The sequence below is a fragment of the Hylobates moloch genome, unplaced genomic scaffold, assembly GCF_009828535.3.
Source record: "Hylobates moloch isolate HMO894 unplaced genomic scaffold, HMol_V3 SCAFFOLD_11, whole genome shotgun sequence".
NCBI lineage: Eukaryota > Metazoa > Chordata > Mammalia > Primates > Hylobatidae > Hylobates > Hylobates moloch.
Genome location: NW_026652286.1, coordinates 28,738,675 through 28,754,136, shown reverse-complemented (window position 1 = coordinate 28,754,136; position 15,462 = coordinate 28,738,675). Strand labels below are relative to the sequence as shown.

The following is a 15,462-nucleotide window of genomic DNA, read 5'->3' as shown; positions in this document are numbered from 1 at the left end:
GAAACCAATATTGAGGTTTCCAATGGCCAAAATGGAACTGGGGCACATTTATGGGCTCCTCACTGGTCCATTAGTCCAGGAAGAGCTAAATAAGCACTTAAAAGTTCTCAAGGGGAAGGGGCCATAGTTGTCTTTACTAGAAACCAAGGCCAATATATCACCATGCTGTGGACAAATGACAGGAGAGGACTTTTCATAAAACCAATTGGTGAGAGTGTTTTTATGAAGACAGAGTCTGTCTCTAAGGACATTATTTTGCTCTGTATCTGAGAATTCAATGGAATGTAGAGATAGCCGAACTCACTTATTAAGAATTGAGCTTCTAACTGCAGTAATGCCTCCAGTCATAGAAGGGAACATGATTTTCAGGGCAACATAGTCTGAGAGATTAATAAGGAATCTTCCTTTTTGATACTATCAGGTAGGAAACAAGTATAAAGAGTGTTTTAGGGTTTTGGACAGGAACTCCTTTTATTACAAAGAAAACTGCAGAAAAAGTGTTCAGTAGGAAAGATTCAGTGTAAGATAACAGGGAAAATGTGTTGGTAATATCAAGAAGAATCTAAACACTGTACTGTCAGACTAATGCTTTCTATGGGTGAAAACCACAACTGTCAGGTTAGATAAACATCTATTCGAAGACCTTGAGGAACCACTGAGACATTTCTGAGGCAGAAGGCTAAGAAAAACGCATATAATTGTCAAGGGTGGCAGGGCAGCGTTGCTCTCAAAGTCCTGTCTGACAGGGCAGAGGCTCTTCCTCACGGCCCCAATCTGCTTACTGACAGCTCCAGGGTTTCCTCAGGCAGCCGCCCTCCACCTTCATCCACCTCAGACGTGTCCTGCAGAGCCCTCTGGAGAACCAGCTTCAGGTTCTGCCTATTTTGACGCTGCCTAAAGGAGCCCACGAAGAAGTAAATGATGGGGTTTGCACTGCAGTTAAAAGCGGACAGGAAAATAGAAACTAGACGAACATGACAAAATACTTCCCCGTCCACGTGGATCCATAAAAATAGGAAAAACTGAATGCCGAAGGGCAGGCCGCAGAGGAGGAAGACCAGCACTGTGAGCAGGATGGTCACGTACAGCCTGGTCAGCGGCATCTTCCGGGATCCACAGAGAATCCTGATCAGCAGGACCAGGCTGGACCCACAGAGAACCACACATAAAAAGATCAGCCACGCGACTGTGATGAAATCTGATGTTTGACACCAAGCAGAATCAGCACCACTAAACAGGAGGCCACAGATCACCCACTCCAGGATGCTCCGCAGCAGGGACAGGGCCCAGAGCAGGACACACACCATCGCTGACAGGTGTCTGGGGCGGTGGCAGCGGTACCAGATGGGCCACAGGACGGACAGGCAGCGCTCGGTGCTGATGGCGCTCAGAAAGCTCAGGCCTGCAAAGTAGGAAAACATCGTCACAGGATAGAGGATTTTAGAGATGATATGGGTGATACCGATGAAGCTTAACAGGGAATATATAATGCGGCCGCTGAGGAAGAGGAAGTCTGCTGCGGCCAAGTTGAGGATGTAGATGGAGAAGGGGTTCCTGCGCATGCGGAAGCCCAGGAGCCAGAGCACAACCGCATTTCCTGTCAGCCCGACAAGGGAAATGATGCACGTCAGCACCGTGAGGCTCAAGGTCTGCTTGTAGCAAAGAGTCTGCTCAGTTCCGTTGATTGGTGTCAGTTCTGTATCCAAGGTTGGGATGGTTGGATCCATGCTCAGAAACCCTAGTCTGGTAACCCTGGAAACAGAAACCAGTTGTGATCACCAGCTGTATGATCTCTGATTCTCCCCACCACCCTGCCATGTGGGATTTACTTCCTCATTTAAAGAGGAGAGATCAGAGACTCACAGAGAATAAGTTACCTATCAAAAGGTGGGGGTCCTCAAATCCAGTTTGAAATCCAGTTCTTGTTGACTCTGATGCCTGACCTCTCTCTACTGCCACACAAGTTCTGTGCTAACATGGGAATAACATTAGGATCAAAACACTCCCACTCAAGTGGCCAGGGCTGTGGACCTGATGATTACTCTATCCTGGGCCTGAAATTTTCTCTCAGGGGGAGGAATTCAGATATGTAAAGAGGTGGTTGTGACACCCTCATGACCAGGACTGATCATCCATGGACAGGAAAGGCGACCATGCATTATGAAGCAGAGGAAAATGTGAACTTTGTTAGGATAAGTGTGAAAATGGCTGGGCCTGGTGGGTGAGAAATAACGCAGTGTGTCAGTCATTGCAGAGAGGACCACATTTTACATTTTATAATCCTAGTGCCTATTTGCCTGAGCAGCACACTGTGTTCTTCATAAACATTCATTCAATGAAAGAATGCATGCATGAGAAACCTAATGGTAATGGTAGATTTTGGTGAAATGGAAAATAAAAATGAAAGCACAATGTAAGTTATTAGAACACACATGTTTAATTAGCTATAGAAAATTTCATTCATCAGAATTCTATTTGTGGACAGCTTGATATGTGTAAAAAAGAATTATTGATGTGTGCCCAAAACCTGAAATGGACCACGGATGTGCCTTTAAAATAAGGACTCAGTATGGCTTTGCTGAACACCTAGAAGCATTTTTGTACACAGTGTTTGGGTAGGGTGTGGGTCTGAGCTGAATTGCTCAGTAATAGAGCAGAGGAAAAAGTAAGTGAGGGTGAGCCTGAGTGCCACTGAAGCAGATAATTGAAGTGTGGGAATATGTACGGGGGACTACTAAGTGTTCTGCTGAGTATACACAATGTAAACCTGTTTCATTCTCTCTTTCAGTAGATCTTTGGTTCGTTTCTTTGTTGATGCAAACATTTGTATGTGAGGAGTCCATGAGGGGAAATAGGAGATATGTAGGGCTTGGAGTATAAAGAGAGAGATTCATGCAGATTTCAGCTGGAGAATGAGGACTGGGTCTAATCTGTGAGAATAAGAGCAGCTGATGGAGAGTTTATTAGGTATTGTCTCTTTTAATTAACTGAAGAGCCTAGGAGGTAAGAATGAGTATTATTTTCATATGGCAGATAATGCATTGGAGCACAAAAAGAGTGAATTATTCATTCTGGGACTTATATAGTATGAATTTGAGCCCAGCAGGGCTGACTCATGATCCAGTCTTTGAGCAGCCCTTTACACCCAGCACCACTCTGTGTGAATTGTACATGTTAGAGTGGGTAAAGGAGAGGGGGGATTCTCAAGATTAAATCCAAGTTGGCAGGAAAATTGTGGGTTGAAAAAGAAAAAACTAACCTAAACCAACTCCAGATAGAGAAAGAGAAACAGGTCAAATAGGGAAAAAAATAGAGAAGAGTGAAAGGCCATTTAGTGATAAATTCAGGAGTTCCTTTTTGCCTATCAGAGACCACCTTTGCTCTGGAATCCTGAGAATGCACAGCGGCAGGAGGTCTCCAGGTGGAAAGAAGACGCACCCTCCTCTGGGAGTACAGAGGAGCATCAGGGGTGAGTGCGTCCATCATGAGCTCTCTTAGAGAGACAAGCTGCCACAGCCTTGCTTGGCCCAAAAAGGAAATAGGAGGAAAAGGAGAACCTCTGTTATCCACACTCAGGGCACTAAACACATTGTCCCTCTATATTTAGGGTAATGGTGTGTTTGTCTTCCTCATGAAACCTGAAGCTTCATAACGACTAGTCATGCTTGTCTTTTTGACTGTGGTATCACCAACATTTAGCATGTGTTCCTTAAAGATCATCTATGGTATTATCTTAATATAAGATGAAGCCGAGGCCTAGAGAATTGAAGTGTTCTCGTGAGTTCACAACACGAAGAGCAGTCCCAATGCCAGCCCTTGGTCCCTGGAGCCCTGCATGAAACTTCTGTATGGTTCTCTGCCCCATGATTCATTATTTCAGAGGAGTTCCTGAAAAATCTTGATGTGAGCACAGAATCAGAGACAGTCAGAGGCAGAGGAGACTGCTAGGTTGCCCCAGTGTTCATTTTCCTGTTTGGTCACAAAAAAATTCTGAGAGTTTAAAAGCAGCACAAGGACCCACATTCCAGTTTTCCTTGATGCTGGGTGCCATTTTATGACCAGCTGCTGTTCAGTGAAAGATGCACAAAAGTGATGTAAGCAAGTCCTGGCTCACAGGACCAATAGCAGGAGCAATGCATCTCCTTTCCTTAGTTTTTTTCCATCATGCTGGAATGCTGATGTGGCTGGGAACCGTGTAGGATCACAAGGATGAGGGCAACTGTCTAGGGACTGGGGAGTAGCAGTTTTTTGAATTCTGATGTACAATGCCTTGGAGCTTCCAGCACTGATCTCAGAGAGTGTCATTTCTGGGTATTCATAGGGGCTTTCGCATATGGCAGATGTGCGTGCTGCAACCCCAGCACACACCAAAATCTGCAGATGCTCAATTTCCTTATATAAAATGATGTGATAGTTGTACAAAACCTATGCACTTTCTCCCAGATATATTAAATCACTTCTAAGTTACTTAGAATAACTGACAAAATGCAAATGCCATGTAAGTTCTTGTTTTACTGTGTTATTTCGGAAGTAATGACAAGGAAAAACAAGTTTGTACTTGTTCAGTACATGCACACCTCTGCCATACCCTTATTTTTGGAATAGTTTTCACCTGTGGTTTGTTGAATCTGCAGATTCAGGACCTAGTGACCCAGAGGCACCACTGTACATTCTTATTTAAGAAATTTCTACTTCGTGTCTTTATAAGAGGGGTCAAACTTATATTCTAAACAAAAGAAATATGTTCTCTTTTTAAAATTACGTTTTATTTTCTATGCATTTTTGATGAATGCAAACATTTCTGCATAGAAGTGACAGTAGAGAAAGACATGCCGAACATTAAAGTAGTCTGAAAGAGCTGAAATGGGACAGGAATCAGTCACCTGTAGACAGAGACTGTCCCAGAAATTAGGAGGATATAAGAAGGAGAGAGGGATAGTCTCATTTGCTATGATGATTTGCTTTCCATTCTTCTCTATCCTGTTTGACATCCCAAGAGAGTGGCTTCTATGCAACACATCAGTGGGATTCTTTTTAATTCCAGTTTCTGGTGGAATTGAGACACTGGGAGACACCTGGATGAGACTGGAAGGCAGCAGGAGAGCCACTTGGGATTTCCACCTCCTGGCTCTCTGCCTGTGTATTAGTTCATTCTTGAATTGCTATAAAGAAATACCTGAGACTGGGAAATTTATGAAGAAAACAGGTTTAATTGGCTCATGGTTCTGCGGGCTATACAGGAAGCATAGCAGCTTCTGCTTCTAAGGAGGCCTCAGGAGGCTTCCATTCATGGTGAAAGGCAAATGGGGAGCAAGTCATCTCACATGGTGAGAGCAGGAGAAAGAGAGACAGGGAAGAGGTGCTACATGCTTTTAAACAACTAGATTTCATGAGAACTCACTATCACTAAGGCAATACCAAAGGGGGATGGTGTTAAGCCATTCATGAGAAACCATCCCCATGATCTAATCACCTCCCACCAGGCCCTCCCTCCAACACTGGGAATTACAATCAACATGAGATTTGGGTGCGGACACAGATCCAAAGCATATCAGCCTGTGTGGCTGTGTGTTGGCTGTGCAAGGCTTCTCCACCTGCTTGTGGTGCTCTCCCACCCCTATGGCTACAGCTATGGCTATGGCGACAATGGTAACTGCTCCTTCTCTGTCCCTTTCAGCCTAAGGGAGGACTTAGTCCTCCCCTATGTATTGCTGCTTAGGGTGCTGACCCATGCATTGTCTCTTTCCCTTAACCTTGCACATCTTTGTAAATACTTCCCTCATGAAACACTCCTCAGTCATTTCAGTTTGGACCATCTATTTCTTCCTTGAACCTTTCCAGACAGGCAAGGATTAATAATTTAGAAAAGTAAGTAAAACAACAAAACCTGCTTCTACAGCAGTTCAACTCTGTGAAGCAATGCTTGCATGTCCTCTAGCTCCTTAAATGAATGTGAGAGGCAGCATTCTCTCCATGAGGGGCAGATTCAGTGATTGGAATAAGGGAGGTGATATGGACAGATAAATCAAACGGGGGGACTCCAGTTGAAACTCACACAGTCTGGGTTGGCAGCACTGAGTTTCCAGAAGGAAACTTCATGTCCCCTGTCTTTTCCTGAAACAAGCTCATGACCCCCTGCCTGTAGCACCTAGGTGGAAACAGAAACGATCTTATAGCAAAAACCATAACTGACTGTAGAAGAGGACAGTTCTTGGTACTTACCCTTCTCTTTTTCTCTTTTGTCCGGAGGTGAAGCCTTCCCTTGTGCTGAAGGTGGAGGGCCTTTCTGGGATTCAGTGACTTCAGAGGACCCTTCTGTGTTGCTTAATTCAGGAGATGCATGCAGGAGCTGGAGTCAAAGCTGGTGAGCAATCCAGACTTATGAAGATGCTGGACAGACTTGTTATTTCCTGTATGAGGACTATGGACAAATCAGTGGCCAGAGGTATTTGAGACACAAACCCTACCTGAGATGATTCTTGGCCTGTGTCCCATATCCAGTACAGATAAGCCTCTCCCATCACATTCCATCTTGTTCCACTTGCTTGATAAAAACACTGGCGCAGTTTGAGAGAATGGACTCCCATTTTAAAAGAAGTTCTACTATGTATAAAATGCTATGCAAATAGCATTGCATGCTACATTAAAATCTTTCATAAAAGGATGAGTCAGTTGATGTGGCGGACTTCACTGTTGTCTTGTGTTAAGATATTGGCACAGCCTGTCTTACCTTCAGCAGCCACTTCAGCAGCCATCAGTATCAAGCAAGACCCTCCAGCAGCAAAACGTTTGGCTTGATAAAGGTTCTGATGGTGGTTACCATTTCCCAGTGAAAAGTATTTTTTTAAGTAATGCATGCACATTGCTTTAGACATAATGCCATTGAGACTCAATAGACTACAGTATAGTGTAAGCATAACTTTTACATGTACTGGGACACCAAAAATTCATGTGATTCACTTTATTGTAATATTTGCTTTATTGCAGTAGTGGAAGTGGACTTCTACTATCTTCAATGTGTGCCTATTATGATAAAGGTTGTATATCAAAATAGTGTGTAAAACAGGCACAATTGAATGAATGGGATTGGGACAACTGAGTTTCTGTGTGAAATAAATAAAGGTAGAAATATACTTTACATATGATTTGAGGATAAATCCAAATACACTACTTAAAATTTTATAATGAAAATACAATTACCTGGAGAAGCCATAGCCAAATAGTTTTTAAATCAAAGTGGAAAAAGACTTTCAATAATAGATACAATTCAGAAGATATTAAAGAAAATATTTATAAAGACAAAAAGAAGGCTAGCTGTGATGGCCCACTCCTGTAATCCCAGCACTTTGGGAGGCCGAGGTGAGTGGATCGCTTGAGCTCACAAGTTTGAGACCATCCTGGGCAACATAGTGAAACCCCGTCTCTAAAAAAATGTAAAAACTAGCCAGGTGTGGTGGTGCATGTCTGTAGTCTCAGCTACTCGGGACGTTGTGGTGGGAGGATGGCTTGAGCCCAGGCCGCGGAGCTTACAGTGAGCCGACATCACACCACTGCACTCCCCTGGCTGATAGAGCCAGACTTTGTCTCAAAAAAAAAAAAAAAAAAAACAAAAAACCAATTTTTTTTTAGCATAACATTAACCATCATAATCAAGATATAAATAAACTGTGGCCAGGCATGGTGGCTCACCCCTGTAATCCCAGCACTTTGGGAGGCCAAGGCGGGCAGATCACCTGAGGTCAGGAGTATGAGACCAGCCTGGCCACCATGGTGAAACCTGGTCTCTACTAAAAATACAAAAATTAATTGGTTGTGGTGGGACACGCTTGTAATCCCAGCTGCTCGAGAGGCTGAGCCAGAGAATGGATTGAACCTAGTAGACGAAAGTTGCAGTGAGCCAAGATTGTGCCTCTGCACTCCAGTTTTGGTGACAGAACGAGACTCCATCTCAAAAAATAAATTAGTAAGTTAATAAAATTAAATAAATAAATAAACTGGGAGATGTTTGGTAATGTATGTTATAGCCAAAGTATAAATTTTCTCTATTGATACAAATTTTTCTAAATGATGTTAATAATTCAAAATTGAAAAAGGTAATAAGAAAATAAATTTAAGTCATGATTCACAATTTCTAAAAAATAAAAATGGCTCCTAAACATATGGAAAGAGGAGAAATTCAACTCATAATGAAAGACATGCCAATTGAAATTACAGTTCTATTTTATTTACCAAAATATAAAAAACCATTAAGTTTTATAGCATACAGTGTGGGGATGGAGTGGGATCAGGTACCCTCACTCATTTCTGCTGAGGATGCAGATGGATACAACTTCCAGTGAAGGCTATTTTCAACATATGTAAGCATGTATAAAGTATCATCCTTTTCTCTCTGTAATTCCTCATCTAGGAATTTATCTTAGAGATATATTTGTGCGTGTTCAAAAGATCTATGTACTAAGTTAATAAATACAGTGTTATTTACAGTCAAAAACTGGTAACAGCCAAAATGGCCATCAATACTGTATAAATTACTGTCTATCTATGCAATAGAATACTCTGTAGCTACCCAGAAAGAGCAACATACCTAATACAAAAGGCCCTCCAGAATTTGTTAGATTTTTTAAAAAGAATGCAGACCAATGTATATATTGTATGACAAAAAATATATATTGTTTTATTATTAAATATTTGTGAATTAATATACACTTATTAGTATAATAGGATATGTCTTTGTTAACAAGGCAAGGATGCCTGAGGACCTAAAATGGGAATGACAGTTTTCAGTGCATGCATTTAAAGATTATTTTTGAAAGCTTTGACTTTATTACGATGTCACAAATAAATTTTCAAACAAAAAACATAAATTTAATGATCTAGCTAAGAGAGGGAGTTAGAGATATGAGAAGATACGAGGAAGGGTGAGGAAATGAAGATAATGAGTACAGAAAACTCTTTGGAAGATATTTTTTTCTAAAAGAAAGAAGATAAATCAGGCTGTGGATAGAGAAAAATGGTTGCTTAGACGGTGTTTTATGCCACAAATAGGATGGGGTGTTTCAACGCAGTGGAAGGATCCATTAGAGAAGGAAACATTGAAGATGTAGAAGGAGAGGCAATAATGCTATAAAATGTTTCTGGGGAGGGAACAGGGGAAACTGCACAAATGGAAAGGGTGGTTTCAAACAGGAATTTGCAGAGCCCATTTCCTGGCATGAGAGAAAATACAGAGAGATGTGCTCAGAGGCAGATGGGGAGGTAGATTCGCTCTGGGGAGATTGAGTAATTCGCAGAAGAGCATCATCTGACAGTGATTAAAAAAATAAATAAAGAGTAGGTGGTTTCAGGAGAGAGACGATGGCTGAAGGTTTTCCTTTGGAGAGTGAGAGGCAATTATGGAAATGTCACGTGACTGTTCAGGAGATATAAGTGAACATTTCAGGTTCAAAGTCATAAATGTACAGTGAAACCGCTAGGCATGGTTGTGTGTTGTGCTCCAGCCACCCTCAGTTCTATGGGAACAGGCATGGAGTTAGTGGAGAGCTGGATTCAATCAGGGCAAAAGACAAACAGATGCTTCAGCAAGAACATATATGCATGACAAATAAACACATAAAAAGATGCTCAACATCACTAATGTTTAGAACAATAAATAAAAGTCACGAGATACCACTCTACCCTCTCAATATGGCTAAAATATAAAATATTGATAGTTTCAAATATTGGCTGAGATTTGAAGGAAGTGGAGGGCTCATACACTGCCAATGAGAAAGTAAAATAGTAGAGCTACTCTGGGAAATCTTGCATTTTCATACAATCCAGCAATCCAGAGTATCCTAGAACCTGGAAAATTTATCCTAGAAACTGGGAAACTATGTTCACTTAATCTGTACAGGAGACGGGCCAAGATGGCCAAATAAAAACAGTTCTGGTCTGCAGCTCCCAGCGGGACCAATGCAGAAGACTGGTGATTTCTGCATTTCCAGCTGAGGTACCCAGTTCATCTCACTGAGGCTAGTTAGGCAGTGTGTACAACCCACGGAGAGCAAGGAGAAGCAGGGTGGGGCGTCGCTTCATCTGCGAAGTGCAAGGAGCCAGGGGACACCTTTCCCCCAATCGAGGGAAGCTGTGAGGAACCCTGCTACCAGCCCGGTACTACGCTTTTCAAATGGTTTTTGCGATCCGCAGATCAGGAGATTCCCTCGTTTGCCTACACCACCAGGGCTCTGGGTTTCAAGTACAATATTGGGCAGCTGTTTGGGCAGAGACCGACCTAGCTGTGGAAGTTTTTCTCATACCCCAGTGGTGCCTGGAACCCCAGTGAGACAGATCTGTTCACTCCCCTGGAAAGGGGGCTGAAGCCAGGGAGACAAGTGATCCCCTCCCTCAATGGGTCCCACTCCCACAGAGCCCAGCAAGCTAACTACTGGCTTGAAATTCTCACCGCCAGCACAGCAGTCTGAAGTCGACCTGGGACGATGGAGCTTCGTGGAGGGAGGGTTATCTGCCATTCCTGAGGCTTTAGTAGGCGGTTTTCCCCTGACAGTGCTAAGAAGGCTGGGAGGTTTGAACTGGGCAGAATTCACCACAGCGTGGCTAAGCAGCTGTGGCCAGACTACTTCTCTAGATTCCTCCTCACTGGGCAGGACATCTCTGAAGGAAAGGCAGCAGGCCCAGTCAAGGGTTTACAGATAAAATTCCTATCTCCCTGGGATGGAGCACGTGGGGGAAGGGGAGGCTGGGGGCGCAACCTCAGCAGATTTAATCTTTCCTGCCTGCTGCCTCTGAAGATAGCAGCTGATCCTGATAAGGGGGGTTCTCCCAGCACAGTGCACCAGCTCTGCTAAGGGACAGATTGCCTCCTCAAGTGGGTCCCTGACCCCTGTGCCTCCCAACTGGGAGAGACCTCCTAACAGGGGTAGACAGACACCTTATACAGGAGAGCTCTGATTGGCATCAGGCCAGTGCCCCTCTGGAATGAAGTTTCCAGAGAAAGGATCAGGCAGCCATCTTTGCTGTTCGGCAGCCTCCGCTGGTGATACCCAAGTGAACAGGGTCTGGATTGGACCTCCAGCAAACTGCAGCTGACCTGCAGAAGAGAGGCCTGACTGTTAGAAGACAAACTAGCAAACAGAAAGCAATAACATCAATATCAACTAAAAAGACCCCCACACAAAAACCCCATCCAAAAGTCATCAACCTCAAAGATCTAAGGTAGATAAATCCAGAAATATGAGGAAAGCAGTGCAAAAATACTGAAAATTCCAAAAACCAGAAAGCTTCTTCTCCTCCAAACTATCGCAGCTCTTCTCAAGCAACAGTGCAAAACTGCATGGAGAATGAGACTGATGAATTGACAGAAGTAGGCTTCAAAAGGTGGGTAATAACAAACTCCTCTGAGCTAAAGGAACATATTCTAACCCAATGCAAGAAAGCTAAGAACCTTGATAAAAGGTTACAGGAACTGCTAACTAGAATAACCAGTACAGAGAGGAACATAAGTGACCTGATGGAGCTGAAAAACACAACACGAGGACTTTGTGAAGCATACACAAGTATCAATAGCCAAATTGATCAAGCAGAAGAAAGAACATCAGAGATTGAAGATCAACTTACTGAAATAAGGTGTGAAGACTAGATTAGAGAAAAAAGAATGAAAAGGAATGAACAAAACCTCCAAGAAATATGGGACTATGTGAATACACAAACCCACAATTGATTGGTGCAACTGAAAGTGATGGGGAGAATGGAACCAAGTTCGAAAATACACTTCAGGGTATTATCCAGGAGAACTTCACCATCCTAGCAAGACAGGCCAACATTCAAATTTAGGAAACAGAGAGAACAACACTAAGATATTCCTCAAGAAGAGCAACCCCAAGACACATAATTGTTAGATTTTCCAAAGTTGAAATGAAGGAACAAATGTTAAACGCAGCAAGAGAGAAAGGTCAGGCTACCTAAAAGGGAAGCCCATCAGAATAACAGCAGATCTCTGCAGAAACCCCACGAGGCAGAAGAGAGTGGGGGCCAATATTCAACATTCTTAAAGAAAGGAATTTTCAACCCAGAGTTTCATATCCAGCCAAACTAAGCTCCATAAGGAAAGAAGAAAAAAAATCCTTTTGCAACAGGCAAATTATAAGGGATTTTGTCATCACCAGGCCTACCTTACAGGCGCTCCTGAAGGAAGCACTAAATATAGAAAGGAAAAACTGGTACCAGCCACTGCAAAAACACACTAAAATATAAAGACCAATGACACTATGAAGAAACTGCATTAACTAATGTGCAAAATACCCAGCTATCATCAGGCAAATTGGATAAACAGTCAAGACCGATAGGTGTGCTATATTCAGGAGACTCATCTCACGTGCAAAGACACACATAGGCTCAAAATAAGGGGATGGAAAAATATTTGCCAAGCAAATGGAAAGCAAGAAAAAGCAGCGGTTGCAATCTTAGTCTCTGATAAAACAGTCTTTAACTAACGAAGATCAAAAAAGACAAAGGAGGGCATTACATAATGGTAAAGGAATCAAGGCAACAAGAAGAGCTAACTATCCTAAATATATATGCACCCAATACAGGAGCACCCACATTCATAAAACCTACAAAGAGACTTAGACTCCCACATAATAATAGCAGGAGACTTTTACACCCCACTGTCAATATTAGATCAAAGAGACAGAAAATTAACAAGGATATTCAGGACTTGAACTCAGCTCTGGACCAAGTGAACCTAATAGAAATCGACAGAACTCTCCACCCCAAATCAACAGAATATACATTCTTCTCAGTGCCACATAACACTTATTCTAAAAATCGACCACATATTTGGAAGTAAAATACTCCTCAGCAAATACAAAAGATTGGAATCAATCACAAACAATCTCTCTGACTGCAGTGCAATCAAATTAGAACTCAGGGTTAAGAAACTCACTCAAAACCGCACAACTACATGGAAATTGAACAACCTGCTCCTGAATGACTACTGGGTAAATAACAAAATTAAAGCAGAAATAAAGATGTTCTTTGAAATCAATGAGAACAAAGAGATAATGTACCAATCTATAGGACACAGCTAAAGCAGTGTTAAGAGAGAAATTTATAGTACCAAATGCCCATATCAGAGAGCTGAAAAGTCTTGAAATCAACACCCTAACATCACAATTTAAAAAACTAGAGAAGCAAGAGCAAGCAACTTCAAAAGCTAGCAGAAGACAAGAAATAACTAAGATCAGAGCAGACTGAAGGAGCTAGAAACACGAAAAACCCTTCAAAAAAATCAATGAATCCAGAAGCTGGCTTTTTCAAAACATTAACAAGATAGATAGACCACCAGCTAGACTAGTAAAGAAGAAGAGAGAAGAATCAAATAGACACAATAAAAAATGAAAGAGGGGATATCACCACTGATTCCACAGAAATACAACTACCATCAGAGAATACTACAAACACCTCTAAGCAAATCAACTAGAAAATCTAGAAGAAATGGATAAATTCCTGGACACATACACCCTCCTCTAATGAAACCAGGAAGAAGCCAAATCCCTGAATAGACCAATAACAAGTTCTGAAATTGAAGCAATAATTAATAGCCTATCAATGAAAAAAAGTTCAAGACCAGATGGATTGACAGACAAATTCTACCAGAGGTACAAAGAGGAACTGTTACCACTCCTTCTGAAAGTATTCCAAACAACAGAAAAAAAAGGACTCCTTCCTAACTCATTTTATGAGGCCAGCTTCATCCTGATACCAAAACCTGGCAGAGACACAACAAAAAAAGAAAATTTCAGGCCAATAACCCTGATGAACATCTATGCAAATATCCTCAATAAAATAATGGCAAACCAAATCCAGCAGCAGACCACGATCAAGTCAGCTTCATCCCTGGGATGCAAGGCTGGTTCAACATACGCAAATCAATAAGTGTAATCCATCACATAAACAGAACCAATAACAAACACCAAGTGATTGTCTCAATAGATGCAGAAAAGGCCTTTGATAAAATTCAACATCCCTTCATGTTAAAAACTCTCAATCAACTAGGTATTGATGGAACATATCTCAAAATAATAAGAGCTATTTGTGATAAACCCATAGCCAATATGATACTGAATGGACAAAAACTGGAAATACTTCCTTTAAAAACTGGAAACAAGACAGAAACGCCCTCTCACCACTCCTATTCAACACAGTATTGAAAGTTCTGGCCAGAGAAATCAGGTAAGAGAGATAAATGAAAGGTATTCAAGTAGGAAGACAAGAAGTCAAATAGCCTCTATTTGCAGATGACACGATTGTATATTTAGAAAACCCCATCTTCTCAGCCCCAGAGCCCCTTAAGCTGATAAGCAACTTCAGCAAAGCCTCAGGATACAAAATCGATGTGCAAAAATTACAAGCATTCCTATACACCAATAATAGAAAAGCAAAGCGCCAAATCATGAGTGAACTCCCTCTCACAATTGTTGCAAAGAGAATAAAAGACCTAGGAATACAACATACAAGGGATGTGATGACCTCTTCAAGGAAAAATTACAAACCACTATTCAAGGAAATCAGAGAGGATACAAACAAATGGAAAAAAATTCCATTCTCATGGATATGAAGAATCAGTATCATGAAAATGGCCATACTACCCAAAGTAATTTATAGTTTCAGTGCTGTTCCCATCAAGCTACCCTTGACTTTCTACACAGAATTAGAAGAAACTACTTTACATTTCACTTAAAACCAAAAAGAGCCCATATTGCCAAGACAATCCTAAGGAAAAGAAACAAAGCTGGAGGCATCACACTACTTGACTTCAAACTGTACTACAAGAGTACGGTAACCAAAACATCATGGTACTGCTACCAAAACAGATACATAGACCAGTGAAACAGAACAGAGACCTCAGAAATAACACCACACATCTACAACCATCTGATCTTCAACAAACCTGACAAAAATAAGCAATGGTGAAAGGATTCCCTATTTAATAAGTGGTGCTGGGATAACTAGCCATATGCTAGCCATATGCAGAAAACAAAAATTGGACCCCTTCCTTACACTGTGTACAAAAATAAACTCAAGATGGATTAAACACTTAAATGTAAAACCCAAAACCATAAAAAAAACCCCAGAAGAAAATCCAGGCAATAGCATTCAGGACATAGGCATAGGCAATGACTTCATGATGAAAACACCAAGAGCAATTGCAACAAAAGCCAAAATTGACAAATGTGATCTAATTAACCTAAAGAGCTTCTGCATAGCAAAAGAAACTATCATCAGAGGGAACAGGCAACCTACAGAATGGTAGAAAATTTTTGCAATCTCACCATCTCATAAAGGCCTAATATCCAGAATCTTAAAGGGAGTTAAATAAATTTAAAAGAGGACAAAGGTCCTTTTTGCCCATCAAAAAGTGGCTAAGGGATATGAACAGACACCTCTCAAAAGAAGACATTTATG

At 41.6% G+C, this 15,462-nt stretch overlaps 1 protein-coding gene across 1 annotated transcript; it reads right to left on the bottom strand.

Annotated features, from left to right (window-relative positions):
• Positions 1–444: 444 nt before the first annotated feature.
• LOC116477290 (mas-related G-protein coupled receptor member X1) lies at positions 445–6,357 on the bottom strand. The gene is made up of 2 exons (XM_032168010.2): positions 6,223–6,357; positions 445–1,752 (listed from the first exon to the last, which is right to left on the bottom strand). Exon 2 carries the CDS (start codon positions 1,725–1,727, stop codon positions 762–764), a length of 966 nt encoding a protein of 321 aa, XP_032023901.1. The 5' UTR covers positions 1,728–1,752; positions 6,223–6,357; the 3' UTR covers positions 445–761.
• Between the last annotated feature and the right edge of the window lie 9,105 nt (positions 6,358–15,462).